This window comes from Drosophila mojavensis, unplaced genomic scaffold, assembly GCF_018153725.1.
Source record: "Drosophila mojavensis isolate 15081-1352.22 unplaced genomic scaffold, ASM1815372v1 contig_19, whole genome shotgun sequence".
NCBI lineage: Eukaryota > Metazoa > Arthropoda > Insecta > Diptera > Drosophilidae > Drosophila > Drosophila mojavensis.
Window position 1 is genome coordinate 5,020,101 of NW_025318726.1, and position 20,706 is coordinate 5,040,806.

At 36.8% G+C, this 20,706-nt stretch overlaps 2 protein-coding genes and 1 long non-coding RNA gene across 14 annotated transcripts in view; 2 read left to right on the plus strand and 1 right to left on the minus strand.

Moving 5' to 3' along the window:
• The first annotated feature begins 67 nt into the window (after nucleotides 1–67).
• Nucleotides 68–2,914, plus strand: LOC6572039 (protein spartin). Of its 4 annotated transcripts, none has more exons than XM_015166170.3 (4): nucleotides 68–205; nucleotides 264–613; nucleotides 875–2,340; nucleotides 2,393–2,914. In XM_015166170.3, exons 2-4 carry the CDS (start codon nucleotides 590–592, stop codon nucleotides 2,610–2,612), a joined length of 1,710 nt encoding a protein of 569 aa, XP_015021656.1. In that variant the 5' UTR covers nucleotides 68–205; nucleotides 264–589; the 3' UTR covers nucleotides 2,613–2,914. The 4 variants fall into 4 exon arrangements, with proteins under 4 accessions (XP_015021656.1, XP_015021657.1, XP_032588909.1 ...); XM_015166171.3 differs by having other exon boundaries at nucleotides 264–437; XM_032733018.2 differs by lacking the exon at nucleotides 264–613 and having other exon boundaries at nucleotides 68–241.
• LOC122756918 lies at nucleotides 2,725–3,017 on the minus strand. The gene is made up of 2 exons (XR_006356781.1): nucleotides 2,871–3,017; nucleotides 2,725–2,770 (listed from the first exon to the last, which is right to left on the minus strand). It is a non-coding gene; the product is annotated as an uncharacterized LOC122756918 (long non-coding RNA).
• A 54-nt stretch (nucleotides 3,018–3,071) lies between these two features.
• The window catches only part of LOC6572038 (uncharacterized protein CG43427), a 78,495-nt gene continuing 60,860 nt past the window's right edge, over nucleotides 3,072–20,706 (plus strand). For 4 of the 9 annotated variants that reach the window (XR_004364612.2, XR_004364613.2, XM_032732992.2 and 1 more), the window contains exons 1-3: nucleotides 3,073–3,225; nucleotides 3,963–4,123; nucleotides 19,662–19,694. The gene's annotated coding sequence lies outside the window, so the exon portion shown is untranslated. Of the gene's footprint in view, nucleotides 3,252–3,962; nucleotides 4,124–19,661; nucleotides 19,695–20,706 lie in introns of all 9 variants that reach the window. The other 5 variants (XM_032733009.2, XM_044007832.1, XM_032733001.2 and 2 more) reach the window with 5 other exon arrangements.

Below are 20,706 nucleotides of genomic sequence, written 5' to 3' on the forward strand. Positions count from 1 at the left end.
TTCTGGAAAGAATGTTGGAACGTGTAGCAACTGTTGCAGTCCATATGAACAGCGAAACAAAATCAAAACAGACAAAGAAACAGAAACGTGCACACTGAAAGGAGCATTCGTCGCATATTATCGAATTTCTCATACGTATACTATAGGATATGATTAATTAGAACAGCAGCTGAATCTGTGCGCAATGGCAAAGCACACAGATAAGGTAGGCAACAACAGAATTGTACATTCAAAATACAAAGTACGTGTTGGTATATTTTTAGCTTTCGCCTTGTTGACAACACCAAAGTGCAAAGTTTTAAATGAAAAAAAAAAAACGCGACGCCAAATAGTCTGTCTATGCCTACCCCAGTCTATCCCTGCTCTCTCTTACTCATTGGAAAGCTCTCGCATAGTAACAACAGGAACAAGTAATTTGGGCGCAACAAGTGCGAACGGTACGGATGACAGCATCATATCAGCAATTTCAGGAAAATGCAATTTGGGGACGTAATAGACTTGGCAGCCTTTCGGTGTTTGCTAACGCGTCACGCATTTCGATTTCGTTCTGTTAGTTTAGTCTTAGTCTATCTGCTGCAGAGCATTTATCATGGCAGTTGAATTCTACAAAAAAGTTTGTTTTTGCCCTACATATGTATATGTATTTATTATTTAAAAAAAAAACAGTCAATTGGCCTGAACTAAAATTCCGGAATGTATAACACCTTACAATGCATATTGTAGATATGTCTAAAACTGTTGCAAATCGTTGCAGCTCGTTTATGACATAAACTTTGTAACAAAAGTAAACTTTATAACGGGATAGACGATAATTTCATCACTAGTGATTAATACCGATTATCGATAACTTAATAAATAGTAAACATTCTTGCAGGCTCTCTGCGCCATGTCAACAGACAAGGAATTCTTGGATGCTTACGAGAGAATTAAGCTCTCCTATAAAGCAGCCATGACTCAGGTGGACATCGCTCTGCGCCACGATAAAATGGAGTCAGGGGAGGAGGCTGTCGCTGCCTATGAACAGGCGCTGCTGGTGATTGAGGAGACATTTGCCATACCTGTCGGGCTGCCAGATGACATAGATGCAGTGCAGCAGCAGTGGAATGATGCTTGTGCGATTATACAGAAGCTAAAGAGCGCTAAGATGGATCTGAGCTATCGATTAAATGTTTTGAAAAACAGTCAGCTTCCCATTGATGACACCGCTGCAGAGGCGCAAGAACACGAGCAGTTTGATGGAGCATCCACGAGCAAGCGACCTCTGCTCGCTGAGAACCCGAGCATCTTCTACGACAGGCTTAATCCGTGCGGAAAGCCGAGGACTTACAAGGAGCTGGCGACCGGATTACGTGAGCTGTTAGGCAGCCACGACTCTCAGGCGCAACTGGATGAGCTGTTTCAAGCACAAGTCAAACTCTACAGGATCGAGTCTAGCGGTCAAGTGATCACGCTAACAGGCAGTTCGAAAATGTCGCTAATCATGTGCTCCGTGGTTGGCAAATGGGCACATTTGAATGGCAGCTATTTCATACAGTGCGACATGCCGCGGGAGGCCGATAATAAAGAGGCGGGCACGCCCGTCTGGCTGTATCCGCTGATTCCCAATGTAACCAATTGTTATTGCACGGAGTACGGCGCCTTCATATTGCCGGATATGGAAATCGAGCAGGCAGGAAATGCATTTGGCTTAATGCTGGTTAAGCCACAGCGTCCGCTGAGCACCAGTGCCGGAGAGTCTGAGGAGGAGCAGATGGCGGACTTGCAGCAGTTCTTCTTAGACCTACTTGAGGCCGTGCTGGCGGACACTGTGGAGCAGTTGCCGTCGCCGCGCAGCCAACGTGCTGCGTCTACTGCCCCAGAGCAGGTGTCCAAGCACATTGTCTGCGCAGCGGATTTCATAGCGCGCAATCTGGTGAAGGGAGCCGAGAAGACGGGCGGATATATGTTAAGGGCTACGCCATATCTCATGTCTAAAATGAGGCCAGCGGCAGCCGATGAGGCCACTCAAGTGCCCAGCTCGGTACAGACCGGCGTGGAGGTGGCACAGAAGGTGACGCAGGCAGCTGCTGGTCTGACGGGCTGGATCGCCGGCAAGGTGGGCACAGCTGCTGTTGCAGTCGGCGGATACCTAGCGCCGCATGTCCAGACCCAAGGGTCGAAGCTCTTGCAGAAGGGCTTCGGCTACGATAGCAGCAATGCGGACAGCACAATGGAAGGCGCCATGACCATTGCAGCGGGCGCTGTGGAAGGCTTTACCACAGTGTTCGACGGCTTTGAAAAGTCGGCCAAGATCTTGGGCAACAGCTTGAGCGAGAATTCCGTTAAAATTATTGAACACAAGTAAGTTAACGCCTTCTCCTAGAGATTGAAAACTCAAGAATGTCCTTTTCAGATACGGCAGCTCGGCTGGAAATCTGGCCAGCGAGACTTTCGATACGGTGGGCAACGCCTTCGTCATTAGCCAAAATGTTAACTATATAACGCCCAAAGGTCTGGCCAAGAAGTTGGTTAAGAAAACGGGTGAAGCGGTCGTTGTGGATTTGCGTCGCTCAGAATCTCATTACATAAACGCGGGCGCGTTGTATCCCGATTTAAGAGCACTGAAGGAGTAAAAGACATAGTCCATATGAATGATTGATATTAATCTCCGTTGGTTAAGTCCAAAATATGTTAATTCTTTGCAACGAACTTGTTGATATTAATATGTAATCTCCGCTAGTCAAGTTAAGTTATTATTTTGTTTATATTTTCCAATGAATTCGTTATTAACCTTATTCTTTGCAACGAATTTGTTGATATTAATATGTAATCTCCGCTAGTCAAGTTAAGTTATTAGTTTGTTTATATTTTCCAATGAATTCGTTATTAACCTTAAAGTACTCAAAAAATTAAAAATACTGAGTTGATTTTTTAATTAAGCGTTCATGTTATATAGCAGTCAGCTATCGGCAGTGGGAAGACAACTGCTAAAGTCGAACAGTGCTAGAGCAGCTAACAGGAGTCTAACAGAATTTTCTCAATCGTAAAACTGTTATATTATACTATCGGTTAACAGCGTGCTGTTAATGACTGCTTTATTTTCAGTTTAGTCGTCGAAGTGTTCGGTCGGGGCCATCGGTCGTGCGGTTGATGAAGCTTTTTTTCAAAATAAAAAGTGATCCAATTTTCGATATTGTTGCTGCACAACGGCAATTTAATAATGTGTATGCGCATATGAATATGAATGTAAGAAACATAAGCATGACGAATGTGTGAGTGTGTGGAAACTAATTATTCTTTTGTCTATTGCGTTCGTCATTCACACGCACACAATTGCATTGGCAATTGTTGCTTATTTTTGACGTGCCTTTAAAATAAAAACCTTATATTACAAATACATATGTATATAAATATAAATATGATATATTATTATTAAACATATATTATTATTAACGGGCCGCGTTTATATAATGAGTGTATGCTGTTTGTGTGTGTGCCTGCGAGTTTGAGCTTGTATGTATATATGGTTAAATGCGTACGTGTTAGTACGCGCTAGTGTGTATATGTGAACGTGTTTGTGTTACGGAGCTCTCCATTATTTTCAGTGTGCGCTTTACACGCTTTGAAATAAAAACTGGCCATTTAAAGTGAATAGTAATACAAATATATACAAATATATACAAATAATACAACTATACAAATATACAGCAAGCTGTTTCACTTCTTAAGTTACATGGCCTGCTCACATCTAATACTAGTTTACACAAAAAGCAGCAACAAGCCAGTTACAGCCATAAACGGTCAACAACAACAGTTCTAAGCGCACACACACATACGCAGAGGCAATAGCAACTAAAACGTGTTTGTTTGTGTGTGCTTACTGGGTTCATTGCTGTTGCTTACCTGTGCCTGTGTGTCTGTGTGTATATGTGAATATATGCTAGTGTATGTACGTTTTCTAACACACGTCTTTTTGTACGTAGACCGCGAAAAACAACAACAGAGACCGAGTGTATAAGAATTCTGAATTTTTAGCTTTTGAAATACTCCCACACAACGAAATTGGATGAAAAAGAAAACTGCTTCAGAAACAAAACAAATCAAATCAAATGAAATAAACTCGAGGAATTTTGATATTTTCATGGTAAGTTTTGCGAAACTGTGGTCCTAGTCTCATCTTCATAACGGTTTCTTAGCTTATGCCGTGATATAGAATTTTATCAGTGTTATGTATATTTATTTGCATTATTTGGCGCAGCTGTAGCAGCAGCAGAGGAAAATTATAATAATGCCCAGTGACAGAATAGATAAAATTAGGCTTTCCTCCTGTTCGATCGGGTATGCCGTTGTATCTTTACATCGGCTCGCAAGTTCACTTGAATTGACACGCATAGCTGTTATTGCGATTTCTTTTTCTTTCCTTTTCTTATTGAAAAAATGTTGAAAATATTGTACTAGTTGATTTCATGTAATTTTTTGTAATGTGTACACACATATATTACATTTAACAACTGTCGAGACACAGTGTATGCTTTTTTCATCACATTTTTCGATTACAAATCATTTTCACTTTGCATGTGAAAATTGTGGCTAGTAACATTTAGACGGCTTGAGCATTTGCAACAACATCATCAACGTCGGTTATCGACGCTGGCTAACAGGTTTTGTGATTTTAAGCTAATAAGGTATTGGTAAAAAACAAATGAAAAATAAATTTAAAAAAAAAATGGCAAAATTATAATCGAGAAATGCAGACAAAATCCATCATTGGAAAGTTGATTTGATTGGAACTATGGAATGCAGCTGTGACAGGGTTGTTGCCTAGTTGTGCGACAGGGCGACGCATTTTTGTTGTTGTTGTGATTATTGTTTGTTGCAAAAAGTCATCTAATGTTACAAGCTCTATTGCTTCACGCTTCATTTGGTAACTTTCAACAGCAACAGCAACAATATTGCCGTCGATATATGGGAGAAAGGCTGCTGATCGGGTCTAGGGTTACGTCCACATGTAATTAAACACGATTCCGTTAACTAAATACAATATCTACTAATAATAATAATATACATAAAAATAAATGTATGTATATATATATGTGAGGATATATCTATACATATCTGTATGTGCGATTGTTCTCTTTTCATTTTACGATAGTTGGTGTTTAGTGTTTTAGACTCGAACTCTCAATTAGTATTCGTGGTTATTGTTTTTTTTTTGTGTGTGTTCCACCCACAGCAACAATAATAAATCGTTCCGTCTGCAGCAGGCTGTTTACGATTGGCTATGTTGTTGTTGTTATTTATATTATTTTTATATAGTTGTTGCTGTTGCTTTGTAACTTTTTAACAATTGGCAACGCTGTCGTGAGACGTTTCTGGTATGTGTGTGCATTTGTGTGTGGGTTTGGGTGTTGGGGACCATCGCATTACACAATTATCCAAAGCATTTTCCACAGCCTAACATTTTTCCGACACACATGTAAATCAATTCACTTTTTTTTTATTTTGTTTTGTTTTTGTTTGCCTTCTTGCTGATCATTCCTCCCTTTCTCTGTGTGATATTTGCCGTCGGCTTTTTTCCCGTTGCCTGTCTTTTGTTTGTGTTTATTTTCCCATCTTTATTTTTTACGCGACCCGTGCGTCAATTTATATGTACATATTTCGTTCCGTTGCCGAGGCGGAAGCCGCTTCTTAATGATTATAAAAAATAATAATAATAGTCCCTTGTATTGCACTGTAGTAGGAGCAGTAGTAACAGCTGAAACGGAGCCCTGAATTGTGTCGCAATTACTAGGTGAAATTTTGAAGCCTCTAGCTCCTACCCCTACGCTTACCTGACCACCTCTACGCCAAGCTCCTTTCGAGCAACCGTTGCAGCTGCGGGCATCAAAACTCGTTTGCCGCATAATTTCTAAAGCTGCAATTTTCATTTGTTTTGTATTGGCATTTTGACTTGGCCATAGCTATAGCCCAAGCAAGCATGGGCTGAGGTAATACTAATTGTATGTCCTGCATTTCTATATGTAACTAGAGTGTGAAACATTTCATTTGCGTTAGCGACACTGAAAGCTTTCAATTTACTGCTAGCACATCTGATGCGAGTTCCATTGAAATGGAATAAAATATTCTTAAAGCCTCTAAATTGCATAGTTCAGTTTTAAAAGTTGTATTCAAAGTATTCGTGTTCGGATAGCATAGTTGGGATCACTTTTGAAAATCGATTGCTATCGAATAATTGAGCATGTAGTAAGTTCGATGGTTGTTTCTTAGTTCGTATTTAAATTGCCTATCCATTCCCTTTCAAATGCATTGAAAAGCCATGGGCCATGGCTATCAATTATTACAAATCAATGACAAATAAATTACCCAATTCCACAGTCGACGGTTCATTAAAAAATAAAATCACTTTTTCGATGCCAGCTAATCGGGCTTTAATTATAAGCCTAGGGAGATAGGCTCAGGCAACTATAATTATATGGATAAAACAAATATATAAGATATGAGATGGTGCAACAAACGCCAGTAGCGAGTTCACAGAGATGGGAAATGCTGGTTCAGGTAAAAAAGAAATGAAGAAAACTGGTCAAAAACTGTGAGCGTTAAAAAAAAAAAAAAAAAAAACACACGATTCTAATGTCCAGACCATGGTCAGGTAACAGAGAGTGGCCGCCGTCTCGCTCGCACACCCCAGCTTATAGGCCCAGTTAAGAGCGGAGTAAAAATAAAAGAAATCGCCCCCTACGGTATTTCCGTTCATGTTTTCATTCATAGGAAATAATAATAGCACCACCACAACAACAGCACCAGGAGTCGAGCTGAGTCGCTGCAAGGGCGAGATCGCATTTGGAGACTTGAAGCAAGTGCATTTTCATTTTCCAGTCTGCCGCAGCGCAGTTTTCGTCAGTCTTCGTTTGTGATTGCATGTGCGTGTGAAAAATGAAAATGCCTCGAATAACAGGTAAGTTAATAAGCGACTGCGACTGCGGCTGCGACTGAGACGTCGACAACGAGCTGCGGAGCAGACGAAACAAAGGCATTTCATTAAATACTCGGCATTGCGTTGTTACCTGTTGGGATGGCGGCCATGCTGGGAAGCACGGCAAAAGTACACAAAACCCACGTCGAATTAGCCTACTAAATGCTGACTGACTACTTATTGCCCTGTAGTGAATTTGAAAATTGTTGCAAAAGACATTCGCCTCATATTGTTTGCCTAGCGTATGAATGTATTCTCATATATTGGAATCTTGTGATCGCTATTTATCGATGTTTTAAATTGAATTATAATGTAGATAGTGCAAAAGGATACTAATGGATATGATCTATACTATTATTATAATAAACAACCATATATCTTATGTTCAGTTTTTGAGATCATCATACACGCTGATTAACAGAATTGAAAAAATAATTCGTTCCATGCCACCCTCTGTCGCTCGGTCAAAGAGAATAGGAATAGTCTAATACAGCCTGTCAAGGGACGGATTCTTTCACCATCTGAAAACGAATACTTTTGTTTTGTTTTCTTTTTTCTTCGGTACAATAATTGCACAAGTGTCACTTGGCCACAGTAGGCACCGGTAGCACCAACTGGCAAGTGGTAGGTAATAGGAACAGCAGAGGGTATGCATAGATACATATCTACATAATATATACTCGTACAAGCATGTGTCTGGCTGGTAATTTCATTATGAATTGTCACAGCTGGTCGAAGAAAATGGGCGGAAGGGGATGGAAGTTAAGTTTTATGGCCAAGCTGCATGGTGTCCACGCTTAGTGCGAGGCGAGCAACATGAGCGGTTCATTCGGCATTTTATTGTTTATTTCATAACCATATCTCACTTGGCAAAACAATTATTTATAAGTTGTGGAGAAGGGCAAAGAGTAAATGGTTTGTAATATTAATTATTTATTTTAATTAATATTAATCATTTATTTGTTGATAATTGTATAAATAGGAATGAAGCACTTACTCAATAAATCTTTTTAATAATGTAAAGTATAATTTTATTATTTGTGCAAACTAATTAAATTCTATTTCTAGATTAGGAGAAGCAGAGACTATTGAGAAATAAGTTTTTATTTTTATTTTGATAGCCACATTTCTGAGTACAAAAAGTATTAGTTTGAAACTCGTATTTTCCAAATGATTTCCTTTCTATACTACTAATTGAATTCACAAAAGCATTTGTAATTTGCATATCAACAGACAACAGGAAAACGAAAAAACCGTTTTGCCAACCTAGTATCTGAAGTTTTTTTTCTGTTGGCCTAGCCCCAAGAGAGGGCAATAATTAATTAAAAAATACATTCATACATTCACTCACGCACACATACATAAGCATGTACATATGGCTTGTAATATGTGCAAGAAAAACTGTTGCAAAATGTAGCTTATGTACAAATGACCGACATAAACGAGTATAGATACAGATACAGATACAGATACAGACACTTTTACAGTTACCCATACACTCTGCACCGGTCTGTAAAGTAACAGTAGGCAGCGCACTGTTGGCAACAGCTGTTGTATTCGTTAATTATGGATGACTCGTATCCCGAAGGATAAAACGAGTGCATTGTCGTTATGGAAAAGTCCACAGCTTGTGACATATAAAGAATGTATATATATGTGTATATATACCTCAGTACATACCTCAGTACATACTCAGTACATACACATACCTATGTACATATATACGTATATGTATATGTATATGTATATGTATATGTATATGTATATGTGTATAATGTGCATGTACAGCATCTCTTATATGCCTTAAAATAGGTTAGCAATGTGTCCGTTTGCACGCAATGTGTTCGCTTGCAATGTGACTTCCATATCCTTCCACAAATCGTATCCCCAAACCCGACATCCATTTGCGGTCGCCTATCAATTGCTTGCATGTTCCTGTCAGTCAGTTTTGGTTTGGGCTCAGTGTTTCAAGCCAACTGAATGCGATAAGTTGTACAGCGCATGCCTTACAAATGCTTTATTAATTTATAATATTTAGTGCAGGAGGCGTCCTTTATGTGGTGCCTAGTGCTTCTAGTAAGAAAAAATAAAAGCAACAATACATGCTTAGAGCTAAAGCGTGAGTGTATGTGTTTTTGTTAGCTTTAAAGAAAAGGAATGAAGGCTCTTGATTGGATTTACATGAACTTAATAAGTGATCATTCATTGAATAGAGATATTAGAGACTTTATAAAATAATTATCGGTCTATTTATCAGAAGTGCAATAGGGTTATTTAGCTGACCCACACAATTTCAACTTCTGTGTAGATTCTTTTCGATTTATAACTATTTGTAGTGAACTACTTACACCTATCTCTTTGTTGAATTGGTTTACATAACTAGCACAGCTGAGATTAATGAACCTGAACGTGTCATTAAAGTCAACAGTTGCAGTTCCACGATATATATATATATATATAGCGTCCCGATGTTATCAGCAATTATCAGTCTTATTTGTTTAGCGGCACATAGCCCTAATTGCCCTCCATGTGTTCTTTACCTAACGTAAAAATTAACAAGACGTATTATGTCATGCCTTATTGAGAGTGCCGACTTGGGGATACTCTTCGTAGTGTAGCATAAACATATTATATATCCTTAAAAAGTAATATAATTAACTGTTTACTGCACATTTACCATTTCGGACTTCGATGTGATTTAGAGTTTAAATATAAACGTCAATATTATTTTCATATCCGGAACCCATTTTCAATGGAAAATCAGAGTATAATGGTTTTGTTAAAAGGAGGCTTGGCAGACCCCACAAAGTATATATATTATTGAACAAGGCGTTGAACTGATTTAGTCCTGTCTGTCTGTCTGCCTGCCTGTCCGTCCGTCCGCCCGTATGTATGAACGCAACGATCTCAGAAGAAATAATGAAATGTAAAGTGAGCTCTTGCATGCATTTTTTAGAATTTAGAATTTTATTGTAATTTACCCCACACCACTATATCACTATATATCTGTAAAAAACGTATTTAAAATACTAGTGACTTGTGCTAGATAGATAGTTTATCGACAAGAAAAGTTATTAAACAATTAAGTTCCCACGGAAAGCCCATACTGCAGTACATTCGTGTTTATGTGTGCTTGCCTATGTGTGCTATGTGTGTGTTTCTTGTGTAAGCAGAAAGACGCAAAGAATTATTGAAATATCAATCTTCGAAGGGATCAGGGCATTTCGTAGTCGAGCAGTCTCGACTAGAGCTTTCTTACTTGCTTTTACATTAAAGACTGTCTTTATTTTGTACACACTTCATAAGAACGCTTTAAATTCGACGTTTGAAGTGCCAAGAATTATGCTTGCATATAGATGTATAGGCGTATGTATATGATTTGTCGTCTGTTTGCGATTCGACAAAGAACCAACGTACCCTTCCTTATAGGGTAGGGTATAATGAATCATTTCGTTTGTTGACTCTTAAGCAATTTAGTTTCATGTTTACCTTTGCTGAAGTGTTATTTGCTTAGTCAATTAGAGCAAATAGTGCAAGTGCAACTTGCCAGAGCGTAGAAAAAAAAGGGCTGAAAATAAATCAGTAAAAGTTTCACATTACATACCTTAGATTTTAGTGTTCAGGCATGGCATTTATACTATCGAAATAATGAACGAAATGAAAAAAATGGAATGTTTAATCCTCTGTATATATATAAATTGGTATTATTAGCAGTTGTGCTTTATTTTTATTTTTTGCTTATCTGACACACAAAATATTTTCAAGCATTTTGGTCTTAATTTATGGGCCTTTTTTTTAAAGTGAGTTTTCAATTGTTAATTGAGAAATTAAGCATAAAGTGAAGCTTACAATTTACAATTATTGTGATCGATCTGTTTATATACCCTGAACCCATTTTCAATGGAAAATCAGGGTATAATGGTTTTGTTGAAATGTATGTAACAGGCAGAAGGAGGCGTGGCAGACCCCACAAAGTATATATATTCTTGATCAGGGCGACGAGCTGAGTTGATTTAGCCCTGTCCGTCTGTCTGTCTGTCCGCCTGTCAGTATGTTTGAACGCGTCGATTTCGAGGATACAAGAGCTAAATTTTTTTTGTAAAATGTCCGTGTATACCACGCGGGTATCGAGTTTTGCTTTTAAAATCGATAACTACTCGATATTTTTATCGATAAAAAAGCTTATCGAAAATCAGTTAACTTTAAAGCTAGTCTCCAAATTTTTAATGTAGATTTATATGCAATTTATACAATTTCGGTCTTTGCTAAAATTGTGTGTGTGTGTGTGTATGCAGAAAGACGCGAAAAAATATTGAAATAGCTATTGCTCGAAGGGTTCAGCGGATCTCGTAGTCGAGCTGTCTCGACTAGAGCTTTCTTACTTGTTATTATACTCGTTCCTACTGATATGCCTAATGAATGGCTCGAAAAAAATTTTTTTTGCCGTTGTTATTGAAGGTCAACGGGTCATATGTCGAAAGTCGATTTATAGAGGGCTTAATGAAACTTGATCTCAATGCCCAGCAACCTTGAAGATCTTTCGACTCTCAGTTTTATCACCGTTGCTGCCCCACGCGTTATGTCTGTCATGGTAATTTACGCATAATTTCGGTATTTATTTCTGTTATTACTAATTTTCTAAACATTTGTGTATTTATTTTATTTATTTGTATATGTGTATGTGTATTGTGTATTGTATATTGTATGTGTATTGTCCTTAGTAACACAACAAATGTTTCGATCAGCTGTTGAATGGCGAATTAAATATATACAATAAATATACAGCATATACAATAATATGTATTTATGTACATACATATAGGTATGTGTATGTATATATGAAAACCGCATCTCAATGTTTTGCTTTATTTTCTCCGCTTGTCGTGGAAAATTTCACTTTTATTTCTATGAAGTCGGTGTAAAGCAGCAATATCACGAAAGCCGCAATAGTAATAAATAAAATAAAAGGCAGTTGAATTGTTTTGCCCCTTTGTTGGATGCGCTTTGGAAATTGCAAGACCCACTTAACGTTAACGTCTGTCATGGACCCCAGTTAAAACCATGAAAATCGCTTTTCGGTACCCCACGCTAATTGAAAAGCTGTGCATGTTTCTTTTGTATGAGTATTTCTGTTCAATTTGAAGACATACGATTGGATGTGTGGGCAGTGCAAATAGAGCAGGGAGAGCTGTAGAAATGGAAACATCAAGAATGGATTAGAGTTCAAGTCAAAATTAGAGAAAAGGCTACAGTTTGTATAAAGGAACAATCAATAAATAATTATTTAATAGTTACTAGGACTACTAGTTGATGTGTTGATATAAGTATATAAGCATATCTTTTTCAATTTCATAGTATTTGCACACACGAGTTGTGAGTGCGTGTGTAAATGTGTGCACCTTTGAAACGCAACTTAGTTTAAAAAAACCTGACAGCCAGAATCTCTCACACGTCAAACACCTTCAGGTCTGCAAAATGTAATAAAAGAAAAAAAAATATATATATGTATATATATCCTTCCTGGAACACACACACAGACGGCCATATGTCGACTGTAAGGGCAACGCTTTGGAAAATTTAAATGAAAATCGTGTTGAAGCGGAAAATACATTCAAAGCGAGAGCAAGAAAAGAAAGAGGCGATAAAGAAAAATCTAATAAAATGTGCATTATTGTGAATTCGTTATGGCCAACTCGTTGCGAGAGTCTTGCAAGTTGCAACAGAATAGGCTGCAATTATGTGCCTGCCGATGTTGCGGCCTTCACCTCGCAGATGATCGGGGCTAGTGTTGAAAAGTGTCGACAGATGTTTACGTGTATGTGTGTTTGTGTGGTTGAATATGTGTGTGTGGAATTTGCGCAATTTGTGTAGTGACTTATGCGCATTCCCCGCAACAACAACTGCCACAATGAAAACAACAACAGCAACAAGTTTTGAGGCAGCAACGGCAACAGCAAATCGAAAAAAAATTTGCTGCCTCCTTCAGCTCAGCACAAAGTAAACAAAAGTTAGCCTACGTCTGTTGCTCGATTGGCGTTGCTCCATCTGCATGTAAAAAGCCGGTTGTTTGTTATTAGTTGGACCCCCGGTCTCCGCTATAGCACCCTTATACAATGCTGACCATATGCGTGCTTTTACCACTCCTCTTTAAACTCTCGGTGTCTTTGCTCTTCAGCTTCATACTCTTCGCTCTCCTGCTCTCCCAACCGTGGCGCGTTTGTTGGCCTTTTCTTGAACAGAGTTCACTGCACCGCACGGTCTGCATCTCTCGGCCTGTCCAACTTGTCTATTCGATCACAATCAGTTTGCGCTTTACACACTAAATTGAATGAACAGCCATTGATCAGAGACTACCACTACCTCTGCCCCTGAACCTCAAGCGTATTTTTGCCTGTCTGTCATTACATATTGTTTGTTGATTCGCCCTTTGGAACTGCTCACTGGACGAGGGCTTGACTATCCGGTTCGTTAATAAGCCAATAGCTAACTAACAGCTAATAGCCAATTTCCGCTTTTGTTCTTCTATCTTTATATGTGACTTCACTCATCTAATGACTAATTTTAATTTTTTTATACTGATTTACTATGTGACAGAGAATATTGTTCGTTGCCCAATACCCACCTAAGTATGTGCTCGGGTGTCCGTGGTAACGCGAATCATTAGGGCGCTATTGAAACTAGCGACTTGAAAAAGTACCAACTTTCTAATGATAATGCCTGTTAAAGGAAGCGTCGAATGATTGGGGTATCACCTCTTGGCAGAGTTTAGAGTATATCATAGTCGGAAAGACCCGACTAGTGCAGTCTTACTAACTATTTTTTAGGGTGATAGCTTATTATTTTAACACGTTTGGGTAAACAGATGACTGGCTGTTATTACACCCTGAACCCATCGATTATATATAGGGAATCAACCAATTCGAAAGCAGAACATAATATACAAATAGATTTTATACAAATAAATATTTATTTATATACACCTTGAAATGCTTTATACGTTAATGTGGGTATATATGAATATATGTGTTTGAGTTTTCTCTCCCAGGTATATAGGGTAACGACGCAGTCGGTTGATTATTTGTTTTGCTTTGTTGCAGGTTTTGTTTACTTTGAGCATAATTAGTAATACTGTCACGCAGTTGTGGCCGGCCTCTGCCATTCTTTAAGCTTGGTAATCGTATTTTTCGAGAGTTGATTTTTGTATTTCTTTTCAATTTGTATGGCGCGTCGCTGTTATTGTCTGCTCTTTGACTAACTTTTCATTTAGATCAGACTTATTGTGCAGAGGCAGGCACACACTTCAATTCACACATACACACGTCTAATCTATAGCGTATTCTTTCGCACGTTGCATATTTCTGGTGAAATGTACGCGAGTTTTATGTATTTTTGATGTAAGAAGAAAGTGGCCGCAACGCAGCCGCGTGACCATATGCCCAAAATGCTATAAAGACCATGACCCCCCACCCTTCCCCCTCACCTTCTCGTTTGCGTTCACGTTCACCTCCCAATTCACTCTCGTCGTCCCATTTCAGTTTAAAGCTGGAAAAGCTGAAGGTCTAGGCCTGGGCACACGTCTCAAACGTGTCATTGAACAATTTAACTGGGTTAGTAGTAGAAAGTTGTGACATTGTTCTGGTGTGTTGTGTGTGTTTACCTTTTAGCAATTACTGTGACTCGTTGCTATAGACTGAGTTCTGAGTTCTACGGCCCTTGAACGGTTTCTTCTGAGTGCTGTGTCATGCATCTGGCTATTATTATTGGCAATCGGTGTTAAACTTAAACTGATACCCTAAACTGTGATATTCGGTAACCTTATATCTTTCTAAAGGGAATCGCCCAGTTGGGGAGATAATCGCAGTGCATTTATCTTCTACTCGTTCAATAATCCTCAATAAATGAATATATATCAATTAATATAATATATAAACATATATCCAAATATATTTTAATTTTTCAGATGTTTATATAATTATTATATATATTTTTTTTTTATGACACAAAAGGATTCTTGAATGGCGCTCTTAAATTGTTTTCTTTCATCTTAAATTCTGTCCTACTCCCACTTGTGCCAACATCGTTAGCATTCATTATATGAATGCTTTGCACGCCCCGTTGATGTTTATGAGCAATTGAATAAATAGCCCAAATGATAGTTCTGTAAAAGTGCAGTCCTCTGAGATTTGTATTTTCCTATTTTTGATGTACAAATTCAGAGCTAGACCAATTATCATTTGATGATGCTAGCCGTCTCTCTTTTACTTAAAATCAATGAGTTTTAGTTTGTGGAAGACATAGTTTTTTACAGGTAAAATGATTATCACTCAAGTATTTATATATAAATCGGAAATTCCATAAAACCAATATACTTTTTTATATTTTAGAACCAGTATGAAAAGGCAGGCTGCTTTTGGGTTGCTTTCCAGATAATCGCTTTCCACTCAGGCAATTGGATATTGAGGCTGACTGTTATTTGTCGTTTCCGCTGAGATACAAAAGATTCATCCTGACACATTTCTGTACGGTTTGGCGCCATGCGGGCAATAAAATGTTTATTTTTGCACCACAAAATGACTACGACCCAGCTTTCTTAATTGAAACAGCCAACGTGCGAATCTTCCGCCAATGCTCACCAAAAAGAAAAAAATCGTCTAGAATGAATGCGGCCAGAGTTCTTGAATAGTCGATGCTGTGTGAGGTGCTTTAAATGTGTCTCTTTGGTTGACACAGAATAAAAATTACATTTCATTATTATTGCTTGGAAATGAAATAGAAAAATTAATCTGCATTTATAAAACAATATAGAATTGAAATAATTATTAAATTATTTACGCAAGGTACTAGAGTTTTAAAGATGATCATGGTCCTTTATATGAAGCTAAAAACTGAGGAGATGTTATGATACCCACTTAAATGAATCTTGATTTCTAGTGAGTTCTAGCTCTATTCATGTTTTCACGAATGATTGAATAATTGATTAATGTTATCATGAACGACCAAATAGTAAGTCTCTTTCATTAATTCATTTATTTATGTTATTATTTTTTTAATATACTCGTATTTTTATTAGATGTTGATAAAGGGTGTTATTTGGAAAAATATTTATTCTTTAAATAAGAGGGCAAATAATGTGTCCAGCGTCTTGACAATCTATTCAAAATGGGCTTCATCAATTTTAAATGGCGTCAACCCAAGAACGTTCCCAATCCTTTTTTTTCCTGTTTAATTTGTACGTACGTACAAAAGCTTCAAAGCATATTAGAAATTTTCTCTACAATTTTTGAGTATTTTCTATCTTCTATCGTTGTAAAACCTAAATTGCAATTGTATCATATGTTTTTTTATTTTAAATTTACGTTATTGAAAAATAGTACATTTGAGGGAAATTTTAAGATTTTCAGGGTATCTTGAAGTCGAAGATTAAGACATTCATGTTTTGAAATCATTTATTTGTTGGGCTGTCAGATTGAAAAATAGGAAAACGAAACAAAATAGCAGCTATTTTTATGTTGCTTGTTGCGTGGCTGAAGCTCAGGAATTTCACTTGACTGGGAAGAAAAAACAAAATATAGAGATTAAATCATCGACTGCATTTGATGGCTGTCCGAAAAAGTCTAAAGATGTGGGTGCCTAAGCAGATAAAGGGACAGTTTTATCTGTCACCTATGTATGTGCAGAACTGTTTATCATAAGTGGCCTAATTGTCTCTAGCCAAAACACAACTGTAGAGAAATCAGGGACTTTGCTTTTTATTTATACCATTTCAATTAATTCAATTCAATTAAATTATTGTTCTTTTATGGGCCTGTAGATTTCTATACCTTGAACCCATTTAAAAAGGGGAAATCAGGGTATAATGATTTTGTAAAAGTATGTAACAGGCAGAAGGAATCATCGTAGATCCCATAAAGTATATATATTCTTGATCAGGACGACGAGCTGAGTCGATATAGCCCGTCCGTCCGTCCATATGTGCAAGCCGATATCAGAAAATATAAGAGCTAGAGACCTGAAATGCATTCATATTCGTGTATTCCATACGCAGTACAAGTTTATCTTATTTTTTCGATAACTCGTCCGATAACTTTTTTATCGAGAATAATCGACTTGGTTTTTTTTTGCCTAATTTGAACACTTTTAGACCTGGATTGTACTGTGTATATACAGTTAATGGATTCTGTACTTTACAGATTTTGGATACCACGCCCCCTTCGCCCCCAATTTGTAAAAAACGTATATCAGGTACTAGAGACTTGTGCCTAGGAATGTACACACATTTAAGCCATATGATCACGCTCTGAAAGTTTCATAAAGATAGTCTAACTACTATTCAGTTAATATATTTTCATACAATTGCTCACACTGCAGCGCAGCTCAAGCGCAGTCGCTGCTTACTGCGCAATTAGCAGAGCGTAGGCTTATGCGTGCAATTGGATGCATGTGTATGTATGTGTGCATAAAAGGAGTACAGAATGATTAGAATATCAGCTTAGAGGGTTCAGGGTATCTCCTAGTCAAGCAGTCTCGATTGGAGCCTACTTACTTGTTTTCAATAAGAATTGAGTAAAAAGGTTTATTAATTATCTTTATCTTATATATATAAAACAAAGTCGTGTTATGTGTTACAACACTTATAACTCGAGATCTACTGGACCAATTTTCATGGTTTTTGATTTGCTGGATTTGTCTTCGCCCCGATTAGGAGAGTATATCTTAAAAAATACTACAAAATTGACGAATACTTGAAAAACGCGTTATTTTCCTGAAGGTTCTTTAATTTCGGAGCTGTCCAGTTTTCATTGCGAATTTACCCAGTAGGCTTGATAACAGTGACAGTTTTCCTGCTCTCCTGCTCCTGTTCTCATGTTAAACAATTATTCACGCACATTTGAAAAATACGTGAATGAATAAACTATTATGTGTATTTTTAAAAAAAGGTTGAAAAATTTTACGCGTGCGTTCAGAAGCAAAATATCTCGAAAGTTCTGGTAGATACTGTTATATTTGTTTGTCCTAGACATTAATTTGTGTAAATTATTTATTAAGTTATTGATTTATTCTACAGTTTAAAAAAAGTGTAAATGTCTTTTCATAAGTTGTATTACTGTTAATAAAAATGCCGCATCCTAGAAGATCTAATTTTTCGTTTACCACAAGGTGCCTGAATGAAAATCCGATTAATAAATTAATCATAGTGTACAACATAGTTTACAATGAGTTTTTTCTGACATGTTTTTGGAAAACTTAATTATTTCATTTTTATACCCTGAACCCATTTTCAATGGGAAATCAGGGTATAATGGTTTTGTTGAAATGTATGTAACAGGCAGAAGGAGGCGTGGCAGACCCCACAAAGTATATATAATCTTGATCAGGGCGACGAGCTGAGTCGATTTGGCCCTGTCCGTCTGTCTGTCTGTCCGTATGCTTGAACGCGTCGATTTCCGAAGATATAAGAGCTAGAGACTTCAATTTTTTTTTTAAATGACCGTATATACAGCGTGGACGTCGAGTTTGCTTTTAAAATTCGATAAATCATCCCGTTATGTTTTTATCGAGTAAAAACATTCAAGTTCAAGTCAGATGCCACTATAGGTAATTGTAAATGATTTTTCATTTTTTTTAATTTCTCAAATATTCAATATAATATGTAGATCATATGCTGAAAGTTTCATTAAATTCCGTTCAGTCAAAAATTAATAAAAAATAATCAAATATTTGACCAATTAACAAACGCACGTGCAGCAGCTACAACAGCATCGTATGCGTGTGCACACATACATTCAAACTTCTTCTAGAAACATTCGTTGAATCACATCAGCAGTTAGTTTCGTTTAGTTTTGGTAAATGGCGCTGCAGCAGTGAATCTATTTGAGTTTTTCCACCACCACTTGGCGAAGTGAGGTGGCGTAGTGTGTTAGCTGCATGACGATCGATCGAGAAGCCGCGGTTCAAATCCCGATCGGTGCAACTGATGTTAACTTTTTTAATTGTTTCAAAATATTTTTATATTTTATTAAATGAGTTTGGTATTTTATTTATATTTTTAAATACATCGAAATTGAAATTTTAGCCATACTAAATAGGCATTTTTATTAGTTGGGTTCAGGGTAGTATCTAGTCGAGCACTCTCGACTAGAATTTTCTTTTTTTTTTTTTTTTTCAATTTGTATTCTCATTCTGTATGTTTTCATCATTATTCATCATAATAAAATACTTTTATATTTCTATCTATATTAATATTGTTTTGTATTATTGTATAACGTTCATCAAAGCCTAAATTAGTTTAGCTAAAAGGTAACACGACATTCTTTGACTTTTAGGCGGTACGAAGTTCGCTGGGTCACCTAGTGTTTATATAAATATGTCGCAAGTCATATAAATCGATTAAATCTATTGCACTTGTTGATTTCTTTAAACATTTTAGTGATTAGATAAAATTATTGTTTTTTTCGCAAAATATAATTGAGGGTAGTTTAAATGAAATCATTATAAACTTTCTTTCATTCATTTACACAGTGTTTATGTGAGCTGTCCTAAGAGCCAGTTGGGAAACCACGCAAGCGCAAATACCAATAAAATTGCAAATGAATGTCATATGCGTATATATAAAAGTTGATATCATCGCAAGATTTTTATAGCTTGTGAAATTGAACGTTATATCTAATCTATATTTAATGTTTTTGATTTTTTCTTGCTTTCTTTGCAGACTTGTCAAATTGTGCTTCTAACGCTTTTTATGGTATGTCTAATATGTAAATTAACTTGAATGGTGTAATAGTAGTTATGTTCTATACATATCAATGTGTGGAATTTCATCCGAGGACCGCACCCAACAACGTTTTCATTCGGATCGCATTGAATATCAAGTGTGATCGGCCATCGTTAAATAAAGTTTTCAATTGGTACAATATTGGGCTATTTATCAAATATAATTGAAGCCATGTGATTTTATACTCGGTAAAAATAATGATCTTCAAATTAAAGACATGAAGATTTTGAAATTGAATTATATAAATAGTTGAATCTTATAGATGCTCAGCGACTTATAGTAGGACTATCTTCATAAAACTTTAAGAACGTGATCATAATGCTTAAATGTATGTATGTTCCGAAGCACAAGTATTAGTACTTAAAATACGTTTTTCACACATTGCTGGCGAAGAGAGCGTGGTATCCAAAATCTGTAAATTACAAAATCTATGTATTCATCAATGTATTTACATCTGAAATCTCCAGGTATAAAAGTGTTCAAATTAGGCTGGAAAAACTCAATCAATTTTTCGATTATTCCCGATAAAAAAGTTATCGAATGAGTTAACGAAAAAATATGATAATTATTTATTGCGTATGGTATATACGAGTATGCATGACAAATTTCAAATCTCTAGCTCATATAAATTCTGAGATCTAGGCGTTTATACGGACGGACGGACAGGGCTATATCGACTCAGCTCGTCGTCCTGATAAAGAATATATATTTTTTATGGGGTCTGCGATGTTTCCTTCTGCCTGTTACATACTTTTCACAAAACCATAATACCCGGATTTCCCATTTCCCATGGGTTCAGTGTATAAAAATAGAAGATATATTTCTTAAAAAGAATAAAATAACATATTTGTTTTATAGACTTTCTTGCCCATTTTCTCTGAGCATTGAATTCGTGTCTGTCAAGGAAACCTACACAAATTTAGCACAAATATCTTCCATGTGAATGTGTATGCATTTATATATAACATTGTACATCTGTATA